Source organism: Rhopalosiphum padi, chromosome 4 (assembly GCF_020882245.1).
Source record: "Rhopalosiphum padi isolate XX-2018 chromosome 4, ASM2088224v1, whole genome shotgun sequence".
Taxonomy (NCBI): domain Eukaryota; kingdom Metazoa; phylum Arthropoda; class Insecta; order Hemiptera; family Aphididae; genus Rhopalosiphum; species Rhopalosiphum padi.
The window spans coordinates 54691112-54707916 of NC_083600.1; the positions used below are offsets into that span (position 1 = coordinate 54691112).

The 16805-nt window shown below is 28.8% G+C and overlaps 5 protein-coding genes across 12 annotated transcripts in view; 2 read left to right on the top strand and 3 right to left on the bottom strand.

Moving 5' to 3' along the window:
- LOC132928466 (neuronal calcium sensor 2) overlaps window positions 1-750 on the bottom strand; it is an 89668-nt gene extending 88918 nt beyond the window's left edge. Inside the window, exon 1 of the mRNA XM_060993153.1 lies at window positions 680-750. The gene's annotated coding sequence lies outside the window, so the exon portion shown is untranslated. The remainder of the gene's footprint in view (window positions 1-679) is intronic.
- LOC132928468 (neurocalcin homolog) overlaps window positions 1-1611 on the bottom strand; it is a 93540-nt gene extending 91929 nt beyond the window's left edge. The window contains exon 1 of one of the 3 annotated variants that reach the window (XM_060993158.1): window positions 1256-1611. The gene's annotated coding sequence lies outside the window, so the exon portion shown is untranslated. Of the gene's footprint in view, window positions 1-1170 lie in introns of all 3 variants that reach the window. The other 2 variants (XM_060993157.1, XM_060993156.1) reach the window with 2 other exon arrangements.
- A 101-nt stretch (window positions 1612-1712) lies between these two features.
- Window positions 1713-8933, top strand: LOC132928463 (uncharacterized). Of its 2 annotated transcripts, XM_060993149.1 has the most exons (8): window positions 1713-1818; window positions 1878-2648; window positions 3881-4015; window positions 7239-7582; window positions 7672-7790; window positions 7871-8135; window positions 8271-8587; window positions 8649-8933. In XM_060993149.1, exons 2-8 carry the CDS (start codon window positions 2537-2539, stop codon window positions 8839-8841), a joined length of 1485 nt encoding a protein of 494 aa, XP_060849132.1. In that variant the 5' UTR covers window positions 1713-1818; window positions 1878-2536; the 3' UTR covers window positions 8842-8933. The 2 variants fall into 2 exon arrangements, with proteins under 2 accessions (XP_060849132.1, XP_060849131.1); XM_060993148.1 differs by having other exon boundaries at window positions 1814-2648.
- On the top strand, window positions 4015-6330 carry LOC132928464 (ubiquitin carboxyl-terminal hydrolase 22-like). The gene has a single exon (XM_060993151.1). It carries the CDS (start codon window positions 4057-4059, stop codon window positions 5488-5490), a length of 1434 nt encoding a protein of 477 aa, XP_060849134.1. The 5' UTR covers window positions 4015-4056; the 3' UTR covers window positions 5491-6330.
- LOC132928462 (uncharacterized) lies at window positions 8923-14585 on the bottom strand. 5 transcript variants are annotated; one of them, XM_060993147.1, is made up of 11 exons: window positions 14303-14585; window positions 11549-11679; window positions 11351-11452; window positions 10958-11260; window positions 10789-10902; window positions 10421-10729; window positions 10215-10358; window positions 9842-10144; window positions 9509-9778; window positions 9251-9437; window positions 8923-9187 (listed from the first exon to the last, which is right to left on the bottom strand). In XM_060993147.1, exons 2-11 carry the CDS (start codon window positions 11661-11663, stop codon window positions 9028-9030), a joined length of 2007 nt encoding a protein of 668 aa, XP_060849130.1. In that variant the 5' UTR covers window positions 11664-11679; window positions 14303-14585; the 3' UTR covers window positions 8923-9027. The 5 variants fall into 5 exon arrangements, with proteins under 5 accessions (XP_060849130.1, XP_060849129.1, XP_060849128.1 ...); XM_060993146.1 differs by having other exon boundaries at window positions 10215-10331; window positions 11510-11679; XM_060993145.1 differs by having other exon boundaries at window positions 9251-9422; window positions 11510-11679.
- Between the last annotated feature and the right edge of the window lie 2220 nt (window positions 14586-16805).

Here is a 16805-nt window from a genome sequence, read left to right on the forward strand (position 1 = left end):
AGGTGTCTAGGTATTTAATATGCATGGGTAATTTGTATATTAGCATATAATGAATTTGCTATTAAAAAAAAACCACTAGTGGGTACATAGCACCTGTCCTGTAGATATGTAAACCGAGCTAGTCACGCTGTAACACCAACTGTATCAACAAACAATTTGTGGGTACTCAGTATTTACACTGCACATTTCTCGAGACTTTACGACTATAGCAAAATATTTAAGTATTCAAAGAAGAAATATTGAAATGTTATTGAAAATGTATAAGATTGTGCACATTATTATTATTATTTTTTTTTTTAAGTAAACTGGTATTCTGCCATACACATTCAAATATTGGAATTGCATATATTATCATGAAAACATGCTGTTGATAGGTGATGCTTAAAATAAAATTATTGTCTTTATGTGCTGTTGGCAAGAACATTACAGTATACCTTTTAGAATATCAAGAGTATAATTAGCAATATATATAGTATATCGATTGGTGCCAATATTAAACATCACTGAAGACAACTACTTTTCAAACTGTTAAAGACCAATAATGAGGCAAACATAAATAAAAAATTATTAAATTGACTGTTTTATTACATCAATAGAAACAAATAATATGTATATGTCCCTTTAAAATAAGCACAAAATAACATTAATAAATTAATGTTATCAAAACATGTATACTTACATTTTGTTTATGTTTGTTGATAGCCATTAGTTTAGATGGAAATGGTAGAGAAATCATAGAAACATCTATTGTGATATCACACATTATTTACAAATAGGTACATAACAATAAAAGTTCTACATCTAATTAGTTTACATAATTAACTTAATATTTAAGCAACATAATTAAGGTAAAAACACATAAAATGCTTAGAAATAAATTATAGAATGGAATACAATAAATAACTAATTATACTACATACTTAAACAAGATAATTAATTTAATACTAATTAATTGTAAGTGTTTAAAACAAATGCTATGAGAAAATAAGGTGTTAAATAACGTCTCAACTGCTCTGATGTTTTTTAAAGTAAACTGGAAAGGAAACCAATCCAAACAGATTATTTCATAAACAAATACCTATTCTTAGTACTAAACTTGATTTTCTTTATCAGACTTCATAATATCCATTAACTGGAAAGACGGTGAAAATATAGAAATGGATTAAGTACCGATAAAGAAAACCTTGATCAGTCTGTGGGTTAACCAACAGAGGTCCACCGCACACCACAAGCACAGCCTCCTGGTGACAATTACCAGAGTACAGCAACTTGGACGGGGAAAACTGTCAGCCTAACGGATGCCAGGGGAATTACCATGGAATAACTCGGCACTTAGTAGACTTGAGAGACAAACTGGACGGTAATGCGACGATCAGGAAAAAACCAATAGACCGACAATAGGCGGAAATGGATATCAATCGAAACTGGACAGCAACCAACGACGACAACGACAACGATGAAAACCGACAAATACGCAAGTACCTGCACTTCTCGGTTTTCAATTTCGATTCCTACTAGGTAACTACTATAACTACTACGGCGCGTTGGAGAAACAACTCTCGTCGCAAATATCGCGTACCGTTATCACAATACGCGCACTGATCGGGCGGCGGCGGCTGATTAAAAACGATGAACCAAAACAAATGCGTACAGTGTCGTCCCCTCCAGTCAACATTTGCGGCGGCGGTGACGGAGGTGACTGCGGTATCAGCCGTGCAAAAGACCACGGTAGTGGAGGAGTGGGACGGCCCATAGTGACGAACGACGTATCGCGTTTGAACGCTGGGTGAGGTGCGCGAGGCGGCAGCGACAGTTGCGGTATTCACTAGGTTTAAAAATAAATCGGCTGTAGCTAACGATATTTTCGTCGTTTACAGAACTCTAGAACACATATCTCACTCACAGACTCGCAGTTGGGGACGAAACGATTTCGGTTAATTTTATCGCTAGTTTTCCCTTATGGTTTCCGACGGCTGCTGCCGTTTTTCTCAAAAGAATTTCATAGTATTTTTGAACAACCAACAAACGACGACGACAACAACAAACAGCAGCAGCTGACTGGCGGCGGCGCCCGCGACCCGCACTTACGTTCCTGAATATTATGTGTTCGCGTGACGTGTTTTTTACGTCTGGCCATCCACGATTATAGACGTTTATCTCTACGACGCATACGATTATTATTGTTATATATAAACACGTCGTGTGTCGTGTGACGTATTACAGTTGATTATATAAATACATATAGACATATAGTAATAATAGTTTATAAATATATATATACACACAGTTGAGTACGCTAGGATTGAGATTATACATAGAATTATAATAACATTGGCACGCGGATAGACAGCTGCTATCGAAGAGTTTTGTGATAACAGTCAATACCACCGCCGGTTTGTGTACGTTTAGTCATAGGATTTTTTACGTTTCCCTTCCGAGTGGAAAATCTCTCCCCAGACTTTTTCCACCCTTTCACGCGTGGCAACTTTCAGTTGTGCGATCTGCGTGCGCCATTTGTAACTCACGATTGTGTGTGATGTCCGACAACAGTGACGGTAACAGATTGTCTGGACGCGGCGACGTCTATCGTTCCAGCGAAACAAGTGCGGTGGTCGATACGCCGTCGGGACAACAACAAACGACAGCAAGTAAGTGCAACCACCGTTATAAATTCCTATGCTGATGTGGGTGCGTTTCTACAAAACAGAAAGTGCAATAAAAAAAAATTGTTCCACTCAATAAATGTTGGTTTGTTCTATTGGTGTTGCTGCAATTTTTAAACATGTTAGAGTATGCTAAACTTTTTATGGGTTCCATTACTAAAATTTGCTTGGAAATATGTTTAACATGGCTCACGTACTACATTTGTACTCTGAGTAATCATGTTAGTTGTAGTTATATTATTATCTTATTTGCAGTGCTACTACATTATTCTACAGTTAAAGAGAGACCCTCTCCATGATCTCATAGTTAATGCACCATATAGAATTAAGGTTGTCCACATTATAACTAAAGCTGTACTCGATAATAAATTAAAATACTTTAATAAAACTATTAAATATTCTATTTTTATATTATAATTGTAGTTTATGATCTAGGACTGTTATCTAAACTATGCAGACAGATAATATTTTTTTTTGTCAACTATACTATACTTAAAATACTTTTACATTAAATATATTATATATCTTCAATTTAATTATCCAAATTCAATTCAACTTGAATTATTATTTACTTATACATAGATATTTGTTTTAAATAACTTTTAGTTACTATTATACCTTAGAAATGTGAGTAATTTTGTTCAATTGGAAGGTACATTACATTGCTACTATCAATTAACTCAAAAAATATGATCATTTACTAATTATATATTTTGAAAAATTAATTATTTTTATTAAATGTAAATACAGAGTAAATGCTTGTTTAGTGCATTGTTCTCTCTTTTAATCTTTAGTTCGTTTAGCAAAGTTTCTATTTTGTTTTGTTATTAGTTTGAATTAATTGCAAGTTTTTATTATTATTTACTCATTTTAAATGAAACAGCGACAGAACAAAATCATCAAATTAAAAATATAGTTATAGAAACCATAAGCAGTGCCAATGGCAATAAATCATTTTAGTTATTAGGACTTCATTAATGAAGACATTTAATTTAATAAATATTATCTTTACTACTTTTATTTTTGTTTTTTATACCTTTCTAAATATTTTTGTTAGGTTTCATTTATAAAATATCTAATAATATGTTTTATAGTTAAACATAAAATTTTTAAAATAAATAACAAATTAAAAAAAATGTATTTCTAGTGTATTTATTTACTAAATGTTTTATTATTATAAAATCAATCACAATCTAACATTATCTATATTTTTACAGATTACAAAACATTAACTGACAAAAGTTCTAATGACATCTTATCTGAATACTTATTGTTGGAGTTGGGGCAGAGTAAAAAGGAAATATTCAACTATGTGCATTTAAGCCAATCAATGAGAATAACTAACATCAATAGTAAGTTATTGATTTAAACGTTTATCAATTATTACCTTAAAATGGATTCAGTTATTGGTTGTGAACATTTAGTCCAAAGAAAGAATGAGGAGTTATTGAATAATTATCGTATTGTTCATTTAAATTTTATATCTTGTCAGTCTGATGATTCAATACGAGCTAAAAAAAAACTGGCCTCATGTCATGAGTGTAAATTTGAAGGTGCGCGATTATTGTCATGTTTATATTGTGTGTGTTTTGCATGTCCCACACACTTTCTTGAACATTTCAAGAATACTCAGCATAGTTTTGGTATAAACTTAACCTTTAGTCATATTTTCTGTGCTCACTGTGATGACTATACCTATGATGGTGAAATTATGACTTTAGCTGACACGTTGAATAAGGAATTGTATTGTTATAAAAATAAATCCTTACAGACAAAAGACATTGTCTTGCTGAGAAAAAGTAAAGAAATTGAATATATTGATAGTGCTACTCCGGTTCCAGGATTCATCAACTTGGGTAATACATGTTTTTTGAACAGTGTACTGCAAGTACTAATGCATACACCAATGTTACGAAATTATGTTCTTTCTGACCAGCACATATGTCCATTTCTAAAGGAGCCCAGTCGATGTATAACATGTGAAATTGGCAGAATATACCAGCAATCTTACATGCTGCAAGTCAATGTAATTAGCTTGCAAAAGTTGTTGAAAATCTTTTGGGATAACACTTGGTACATGGCATCAGCTTTACAACATGATGCACATGAATGTTTCATAGCCATATTGGATATCATACACAAACAGGCAATAATACAAAATGAAAATGACAAAGATATAAAACATCTGGAAAACTGCCAGTGTATCATCCATAAAATTTTTAAAGGAGTTTTACAAAGTGACATTGTTTGCCAGAGCTGTAACAATGTGTCATCTAAAATTGACATAATCAATGATATTCCTATTTACTTTTCAATGGATGAAAAAGGAAAATATCCAACAAACATAACATTAACTGCATGCTTAGAACAATTTGGCCAGATAGAATTGTTAAACGATTTGGATTGCACAAATTGCCAAACAAAAAAGTTATCGACCAAACAGCTTATTTTAAAACATTTACCAGTGGTTTTATGTTTTATTTTAAAAAGATTTGGACAGCCGTCAGACAATGTTTCAAATAAAATTACTACATTTGTTGAATTTCCAGAAACATTAGACATGAACAAATTTATCAAGAAAAAAACTGTGACGGGTAGTGCCTTCATTGATGAGTGTTTTGCTTCACGTGAATCCATCTATAAACTATATGCTGTGATTTGTCATGAAGGTCTACTAAATGGAGGACATTATTTGTCTTACATACAACATATGGGCCATTGGTATCAATGTAATGATAATGTTGTTAGATTAGTACAATTTGAAGACATATTGAGAAGTCCAGCATACCTATTATTCTACCATAAAGAGTTTATGAATTTCTATTAATATTAATGTTATGTGAATATTGCTAAATAAATAAAAATGTAAATAATTTATATTTAAGTATAATTCTTACTCAATGATATAATATATAGATTTATAATAGCTTATACTAGCATACGTATTTTTTAAATTTTAAATTGTATAGTTTTTTTGTTTTAAATTTAATTGACAATATTTTTTTCTATTCCTAGCAAATTAAAACTGAAAATTTGGTCTCACTTTTTTGTGTACTTTTAATTATAATATTATTGTTTTCTTTCAAAACATACCATGTGATATTTTTTTTATTTTGTGATATTTATAATTTATATTTTACTTTTTTTTACTTTTGCCATTTATGTATACTATACTGTAAAGAACAAACTTAATAGAATTAAACTTTAAGGGTGAACGTCTAGGTAATAATTTTTTTTTTCGCCTGTATAATCTTAAGTTTCCCTTTTAGATAAACAGTATACCTACCAATTTAAAATGTGGTATTAGAATTACCTTACTATTTAAAATCATAAACCTCGTATTACCCTCATATAGTATTAATTGTATTTAATTTTTTTCTTTTTTATATAATATTTGTCAATTGAGTTCAATGTAATTTCAAATTACAAACAAAGTATAAATATCTAATATTATTTATTTTTATTTGTATATATTAAGATAAATCTTAACCTACATATAGATAAGTTGAACTTCCAATTCCTAATTATTTCAGCTATGTAAACATTACAAACTGTACTAAGCACAGCAAGTTGTCTGAATAAAATGTATATTATGTCTTTGAATAAGATATATCCCAAAACACAACAGTGTTTAATTGATTTAATACATCTTATTATTTTAATAACATTTTTTGGTTATAGTTGTAAGTCTTATTCTTTTTATCTTCCCCTTTGCTCCCAACTATATAGGGTTGGCCATCCTTATAGTAAATACCACGTTTCTTCAGAAGTTAACAAATATTCTAAAATTATAAATATAAATACAGTATCTAGATACAAAAACAATTAATAAACACATTTAATTTATTTTTTTAAATATTTAACTGTTTTATATTGAATAAAATATTAATATCTAATATGATATCTCAGAGTAACTAACCACTAAAATTTATCGGATAATACCTATGTATACAGTTCTAAAAGAAGCATATTATTGATTAGAATAATATTTTAATAATCAGTAGTTAACATTCAAAAATTAATAATACAAAGTAAAATTCAAAAGAATAATATTTTAAGGTATTATATATGAGTACTTGGAGTTATACATATTTTCAAACATGTCGCTTTAATAACATGCTTAATAACAACTTCCTATTGAAATGTATAGTGTTTATTTTTCACATTATAATGTATAAATGATTAACTTTATAGATTACCAGTGGTTTTTTAGTGTTTATTAATTGACTAAGAACATTATACTTTATAATGAAATAAATTATTCTGATGATAAAACGATACCCAAATTATTCATTTTTTTTTTTTGTGCATAGATAAAAAAAAATATATAAATAAAGCAATGCAAATTTGTTTCCTAATTTATGCCATTAACTACATGATTCATTTGGTATTTCGTGGTTGTCAGCTTACTATGTATTACAAACATCATTACCAGCAGACATCACAAAAATCAATCTAGGTACTAAATTAATCACCTTGTAATATCTACATTTTATATCTTTAATCATTTTTATTGGCTACACCATGTGCAAATATCATAAATCTTAACTTACAACTTGATATTTATGTTTCTAGATAATAAAAAATTGCTCAACACGATTTTGCACTCCAAGGTAATAAACACACAGTTGGAAGTAGAAGTTGTATTATCGTGTTTGGGAGTCAATAGTTGTCAAACTCCGTCCAAGCCTCTGCAAGCTATTAATACAAAAGACCACAAGAACAGGAATGATCACAAAGATAGAGATGACCACAAGAACGCAAATGACCTAAAGCACGAGGATGACTACAAAGACAGAGTTGACCCCAAGGACAAAGAAATGATGTCATCATCTATTGGTCCATTGATTTTACAATTTACACAATTAGAAGAATCAAATTTCAAAAATCAGTTTTTTGTCACCAGAAGTTCATTTCAAGTAATTTATCAATTTCATATCAAATAAAACACATCTCTTTTCATTATGTCAAAATCATACAAAGTATGTTGTACCTATATATTTCACAGATAGTTTGCCGTCATTTAATGCAAGAATACGGAAGTATGGCATACAAGAGGACTGAAATAGATGTTGAAAAACAATTGCTGGTTACTCTAACTTATTTGGGAACTGTTCTGAGTTACAAGTATAATTGCTTTAATACAATTTCTTGCATTTGGCACGTTGGACATTCTGTAGATATATAAGTAAATTTATTTTATTTAGGGAAATTGGATCAAAATTTAACATTGCTATTAGCACAGCTCATAAATGTGTTAATGACGTTACAAATACATTGTTTAAACGTATGGGTGAACTTATCTATTGGCCGATTAATCAACAAGCTGATTCAGAAATAAAAGCATTCAACGAAATGCCTGGAAATCATTTTCCTGATATACTTGGTGTCATTGGAATGGTTGACTTGAAAAAAACTTGCACAGCTAATCCATCCAAACACACCAAAGATGGATCTTCAATCGCAATTCAGGTTAGACAACAAAATTTTACCATTATTTATTTATGTATTAATAAAAAAAAAAGGCAGATGGCGCAATAGTATAAAATTATGATCCTATAATTAATAATATGTAACTCATTTATATTGAATGCTATCTATTTTCAGTGCGTTTGCAACAACAGATATCAGTTTTATAATGTTTTCACCAGTTATTTGCTCAAATCATCTGTTACCACATCAACATTCCTAGAGAGTCCATTAGCTGAAATGATTCTTAATGATCCAGACACACTGTTTCCAAACAGCTGGAGTCATATTGTCGGACAATGCTGTTTTCCCCTTCTACCCAATTTAATGACTCCATTTTCTGGTGATACTTGTAATACAATATCACAAAATACCTACAATAATGCTATTGAGGTACCATTAAACATTATAAAGTTGGCGTTTGGAAAACTCTTGGGGCGTTTCACAAGACTGTTGTACGTACAAAATCAAATACCAGCACTAACCTGACATAAATTAACTTTTTTTTTTTAATAGGTGCTTAGATTTATGGGGACAAGACAAATTTGCCATACTAATATTTGCAGCCTGTTGCTTGCACAACCTATGTTTAGGTAACAATGATGACATACACTGTCCGCCTTACGAGTGCTGTACTTTTAAATGTGATTATTATGATGAGTATAGTGTTCAAAAACGGCGAGAAATATGCTCCAAAATTAAATCTTAAGTTCTATAAACCACAGGTTAATTGTTTAATACAATATTGTACAAATGTATATAATTTAAGTAAATAAAATTAACAACAAAGTAAGCATTGAATTATGATAGAATTGTAATTACTAATTAAAGATTAATATTTATACACAGAAAAAATATTATGATAATATTCTTGATTTATATGTACATTTATGAACTAAGAGTCGCGGGGTGGTAATCTTGAAACTAATTGTTCCAACAGTTTTAACTTGTGTGTTTCTAATTCATTTGACTTTTTAAGAGCTTCTAACATCTGCAATTGAAGTCCTTCAAATACTTTTTCTCTGCTGTTAAGATTATCCTCCATTTCCTTCAACCTTTAAAGATAAAAACAGATATTCATGAATAAATTAAACTAGTAATACACTTGCATTTATTACCTTTGGTCAAATTCCTTATTTCTCAACCTAAACATTGTCTGTAGTTCAGAGATGGAATTTGTTTTATTGGAACAACTTGGTTTGGATGTTCTGATGTAATTATGTTCATCTAATTCATTAACTTCATTTGTTTGATTATTTTCGTCACCATTATCAAATTCATCTTTCAAACCTTTTTTATTAATTTCTAAAAGTTTGATTATTTATTTCTGATTCAAGAATTTTCATAAACAATAATAATAAAAATTAATAATTTACCTCTAAGTACAGAATCAATTTTATTGTAGTACACCCAAATTACTTTCTTATTCCTGTTTGTTCGCATTCTATTTTTGTTATAACGATTTTTCAGTGTACGCCATTTGTTGTCACAAGCTCTGGGAGTATAATTGAAACCATTTTGAGACATTTCTTCTGATATTTGTTTCCATATCAAGAGCTTTTCTCCAGTTGCTGCATTCATAAACTTTTCTTTGTGGTTATCAAAGCAATCTATCAAACACATAGTCGAGTCCATACTCCAGGAAACTATAAACATAAAGTTGGAATAAAAATGCACCAAACTAGTAATTGGAAATTACAATATCTTACTACTTTCAGCAGGCACTCCAAGTAACCTGTCTAAATCATGGTAGTATTGCCATTTTACACTGTTCACTCCCAGTTTTTTATATTTTTCTCTTCTTTTTACATAATTTGCTTTTAAGAGACGCCATTTACGATCACATACTAGACCAGAATAGTTGTGGCCATTTTGGCGTAACTGATTACTAATTTCATTCCAAAGTAAACGTTTTTTGCCTTGTGCAGCCAACAAGAATCGTGGACGGTAAAGACCCCATAACTCAATCAAACATTTAGTTGCTTGTTCAGTCCATATATCTGATGTGCTAGCTATTACATTTATTTAGTATTAAATGACATAAAAAAAGAAAAATATTGAATAATTGTTTTGATGAATTACCATTAAGGGATTCATTAGGTTCCTCCTCGTTAATTTCATTAGTTTCAACAACATTTAAGTTTTCATAATCTTCATTTTCTTTTTTAATATCAACGAGTTCATCATCGATTAAAGATACTGTAATCATATCATTAAGTTCGGAAGCTATAAAAGAATAATGTAAATAATTTTAATAGGTATTATTTAGATATTATAGGTTTTCTTACATTCTTCTGGAGTGTTTTTAAATATATTGTCCATATCTTTAAAATAACACCATTTAACATATTCTATTCCATATTTAATAGCCCTTTGCTTATTCTTTTTATAGGTCATCTTTAAATTACGCCATTTGTCGTTACAATTATTAGCTGAATATTGATATCCTAACTGTGAAAACTGATGTGCAATATCTTCCCACAACATATGTTTTCCTCCTTGATTGACAGCTGAAAATTTCTTCCTGTCTTTACCATACAATCGAATCAATTCCCTAGTTGAATCAACTGTCCATTGACATTTATCAACATAACTTCCTATCAATATAGTTAAGTATAATAAAACCACTCAAAGTAATTAAATGTATTTTGTTTACTAGTTGAATCAGCATTTTCATATTCCCCAATGTTATCTACATTTTCTCTTGTTGAGTCGTCATCATCTTCATTTTCACCATTGTTATCAACATCGTCATCATCATTTTCGATATCTATAAAAACATTTAGTATAAAATTTAAAAACTAACAACTCATATATCATTTTACCTGAAATATCATAAGGAATTCCTTTAATAGCCTTATCCATTTCAGAATAATGGTTCCAAGTAACTTGGTGTTTATTTCCATCTTTTTTACAATTACGGGTTTTATTGTACATGTAAACTTTTTTAAGACTGCGCCATTTAATGTCACACGCCTGTGCATCAAAATAAAAACCATGATCTACCAAACGCTCTGATACATGTTGCCATAGTGTTTCCTTCTTTTTATCTGGACAATTTGCAAACTGATCTCTCAATTTACTCCAACAGTAAATTAAGTAACGGATTGAATTATCGTCCCAAATGTCTATAACACAACATAACATAACATTTATATAAATTAAAATTGTTATTTTCTTTTATGTATAATCAAAAATTATAAAGTTACATAACTTACTGTTAGGTTGCTCAATATTAATATCACTTTCATAAATTTCTTGCACTTCTTCATTGTTTTCGTAGTTATCAAAATTATTTCCTTCTTGTTCATTTACCAAAACTGAAATAAATATTTATAAATATTTTTTTTTTTTTCTTAATTATATTTTTTTCTTACCATTGCTGTTGGTGTATATAAAATTTAAAAATAAATTACCAGGTTCGTAATCATTGTCTAACATTGTATCTGCGTTGATATTTAATTGTTGATAATCTGTATCATTGACCATAATATCACAAGAATTCTGAATTAAACATAATTTATTTGGCATGGGAAATAACCATTATCTATAAACAAAAAAGTCATTGATTTAATTTAATTTAAAAAAAAACAACAGGAATTATCACTTTTGGATGACTTCTTTTAGTAAATAAGACAAATTATATCTCAAAGTACATATTGTAAATTTCTTTTAAAAATGAATAAATAAATAAATAAATTAAGTTATACAGTAAAAATTCTATTTTTAGAATCTCTCTAAATAGTAAAACTTCCATGTTATGGTCACCGAAGGGACTGGAAATAATGACCGCTATTTATAGGTGGCGATCCTACAGAGGTGACTGTTAGTAGAAGTTCAATACTTCCAGATAACCGCTACATAATGTGTAAAAAAAACCAAATACATACACAATAATAGGCACATATTAAAATTAAAAATATTGACAGTTTTTTAAAGTTCGATAAGATATAGTTATCTAAACTGCCATAAATAATTTGAACAAAAACCACGCACTTATTATTTTCTTATAATTTGACTGTTATTTAGAGTGCTCTCTATAAAGAGGTATTAATATATTTGTCCCATAACACTTGACAGGACCAAAAAATAAAATAACCATTAACTAAAGTTTTACTGTATTAAATATTTTTTTTTTTTGACCATGAGACTAAGTTTTGTTGAATTAACATATTAAATTACTAACATAATGTCTATGCCTCTATAGCAGGGGTGGCCAACTTTAATAGATTTGCGATCGACATCCGAGATTTTCTAGGTTGTCGCCATCGACCAAAAAAAAAAAAAAGTTGTCAATAAAAAAAAAATATGTATATTATATATTATGTACATGCGTGTTACACTTTTTTTATTCGATATCTGTGTATAATCTCATTTTTCATAGTTATTTATTGCATTTTCTAAGTATAATTTTTATATTCGTTGATATAAAGATATGCAAATTTACAGAAAAATTAAAAAATTCAAGAAAATACGAAAGGGTCGCAATTGACCACCCCTGCTCTATAGCACCAAATACATACTTTTATAGGGTCCCATGTATTTAATTATGGTGGTAAGTGCCGGATGGTTGGGTGGGAGAATTGACATTCTACTTTATAAATCTTAGAAATATACTAACTGTTGACTTTGTAGTGGTTGAATTCACAATATAACCATGGGGCTTAGTCATTAATTAGCATCGCCTTCATTAAAAAAAAAAAATTTTAATGTGATGGCACTAGTTCTAACTTCGAAAGTGGTAGTGGTAAGTGGTAACTAATTTCTATACTTTACGCCATTAAATTAAATAGATATTGACGCTCCTAAGAACAATGGTATAACAAAATAAAACCATTTCCCATTACTAATTACTATACAGAATTCCATAAATAAACATATGGTTTGTAATAAGATTTATGTGTTTGACATGATAATAGTTCATATTACCCTTAATAATATAATATATTAAAACTTAAATGTTATTATTATAGCTTTAAAAATAGGTTAAGCATACAATTTTTTTCAAGTATAAAATATTTAAGTTTGAGATTGATTTTAATAAGGATGTAATTAAAAAGGAACAGCAAAATAATACAAAATGTATTCATGATTAAAATATATAAAACTATTATGATAAACCAATGAAAAGAAATTGAATTCTCTTAAGAGTTAAAAGGATGTCATACCCGCATGAGCTGTCTCTTTCTTACAAACGTAAGACATAGCAAATTTATGTTCAGCAGATTCAATTTTATGCTGTTAGCTTTAATATTAGAGTCAATTTACCTATTATCAAACTTAAAGGTAATATTATCTAGGGCATCGCATAGGCTTTTATTGATATCTTTATTTTTAAACGAGTTACGAGCATTTTGAAATTTTAATATTTTACATAACTATAACTCACTTAAAAATTAAGATATCAATAAATGCCTTAGATAATATTATTACCTTTAAGTTTTATGATAGGTAAATTGAGTCTAATATTAAAGCTAACGCATAAAATTGAATCTGCTGAACGTAAAATTGCTATGTCTTATGTTCGTAAGACAAAGACAATACATGCTGGTATGACGTCCTCTTAATAGTTAATTTCATAATTTTTTTTATGGGTATTTGATGTAGTAACTTGCAAGATGTAATATTTTGTTAAATTATAATTTACAAAGTAATACCATACTAATTAAAATCTATTAATATAATATAGGTACTACTGGTATTATATAGTATTAATTATTGTTAAAAGTAATTACTAATTAACTATAATCAATAATATTATAAAAAAAATAATGTCTATGTCTTGGTGTATGTTTAGACACCTAGTTAGTGCAATAATTATTTAAGAAAACATATACCTAGCAATTTTAATAACTATTTTTTATTACAATATTTAATAAAGATAATAAACGGGAAAAAAAATTATACAACCGAGGTCTTAAGAAAAGAGTAATAAAGCAATTATAACACTCATATTTTCTTAAACTGAGAAATCGCACACAGCAACCACAATTGAAAATGTTCGGGGTACTGAATCCTGCGTGGGAGCATAGAATATAAAAAATAGATAGTCGATAGTATAAGCTATGATTAGCCGAAAGCAGAACATAAAAAAAATCGTTATTATTGCTATTATTAGGATGGCGGACTGTCACGAGACGATGCGATACTCACGGGACCGTGCTGTTTACCTCAGGTCGAATATGTCAGCGGACATCGGGACGTTTTCGACGTAGACCAGGCTGGCCGTTTAATAAAACGAGCGGTGTCCAGCGTAGCGTCAATCACCTTCAGAGTTCAAACCAGCTAGAATCGAATAATTATATTGGAACTGTGATGATACGGCGATACGCGTCGTTTTCTGTTTTCTCGAACGGTTTATCATTTACCTATGCTATGTTATAATGTTATAAACTTAACACAGCAATACAAGTACCGTCGTCAACAGTGCGAACTGCAAACAGTGCAAACATAACGTACCGTTGGGGCGTGACGGATGCGTCCGGTACACTCGGTAAAGCTCGCGCTTTTTCCATGGAATATTCCGTTTCTTCAGTCTGATAGGAGGAAATAGGAATCATATGAGAATAATATGTATGTATGCATATTAAGTCAAATGATGAGTAAAGTATACATATATATATTATATATATTTAATCAATGGTAAAGTTGTAGAATATAATCTTCAGAATATTATTCTATCATTCTATGATACACTGTATCAGATACAGTGACGGTAGTACAAGATCTCCCGCCAAACATTCATGCGATTCTGAATTTGTTGACTAATCACTAATTAGATTAATGACGATCATGTTTCCTGTAAAATTCTGTGATATTTTTGTATTGATAAATGATAAGTAGTATCAAGTTATAAAATCCAAAAAAACAGTTAATGTATAATTATTGTAATTTAAAATAAAAATAGTTTAATACCATTAATCCTCTTTTATCTAAAAATTTAAAGTTTAAACTATTAAAATATATTAATTACCATTTGAAATAACAATCGATTATTGCAACATGGACCATGAGAGTACTGAACTATTCATGATGTTGGATTCTTTGGGGAAATCATTGAACAATGAATTAAAAATAAATATCGTACTTGTAATATAAACATTTGTACTAACATTAACTTTTAAAACAATATATTGTATTATTTAATAGTTTACTACACGATTTGTGAAGAGACAGACTATTTTAAATACTAATCAGTAATCAATATTAAATTATAACAACTAAGTTTTATTTTCTAATGTGAGTTTATTTATTTAAGGTTTTTTTTAATTGATAATAAACTAATTTAAATATAACCCAATTTTAATATAATATACATTATATTATGTCAATTCTTTTCAAAATTAAAAAAAAAGTCTGTCACTTCAGATTGTTATTGATAATCTGAGTACTACCATTGATTATAAATACTATAATCAATGGTACTACCTATTTTATTTATAAATAAAATCAAATTATTAAGAATAATTTAAATATAAATATTTTATATTTTATTAATAACCTGTTTATTGTTTAATTGCTATCAGAGTAATTTATTTTATTAGACATTAGTAATGCAGTAGGTTAAATTAATTTTTGACAAAAAAAATGCATATTAAAATGAAAATATAAACTGTAATAATATTAAACAAATTATGAACTCATGAGCCCCACTCAAAAGCATATTTAGCACTTTAAATTCAGGTCAAAGACCAATTTTAATAGCTATAAAGACTTAATTTAATAATTTATAATGTAATCATTTTAAATTTAATATTTTATGTTGATGTCCAAATCGACGAACAAAATAGGCAAAATGGCAAATCCCGAATTTTATTACAAAAAAACGACAACGTTATACAACGACCGTGACTTAATTTATTTTGTCATGACAACGACATAGATACGTATTAACATAAGCGCAACTAGACCTCTAAAACGTGGTGCTAAAACTGTTGATAATTTACCAATTGATGGCATTTCACTAAAATAATAATCGTCAGGTATAAAAAAACAAGGGGTGCTAAATTTGAACTTGGGAGTGCTAAATACCTTTTGCACCCCCCTAGTTGCGCCACTGTTTATTAAGTACATTAATTAATTTTGAATACTATAATCGATTACAAAATATATTTTAGATTCTGAACGAAGTGAGGAATGTATTGATTTTACAATGATGTATGTTTTTTTATTTTTGTGTCTGCCATCACGATTTGGAATAGAATGCTTTGAATTTTACGCATGAGTTTTCGACAAAACCGATTTATTTATATTGCTGTAACTCAAAAACGAATCATTATAAATACTTGAAATTTTCATCAAATGTTTATATTAGCGTTATCTATTTACGATTAAATTTTCCAAATATTTTGACATTTTTAAGCACTTGTAGACAATTGAAATTTTCAATTTTTTTGAAATGCCTATAAAAAAAATTTGGCACATCAAAAAATTTTTAAAATTAATACAAGGTTTATTATAAGTTATACTTATCGTAGTAAAAAAAATTTAAAAATCGTTAGTCACTATTTTTGTTGATAAGCATTTAAAGTTCAAATGTTTACAAAATATGTCAAAATCGCGAAAATTTGCAAGGAATTTTTAAGTTGAAAATTCATAACATTTTTGTGATTACTATCTTGTATCCCAATACAAGGTTCTTCATAAGTTTTCCTTTAATATAGTAACTGTAAA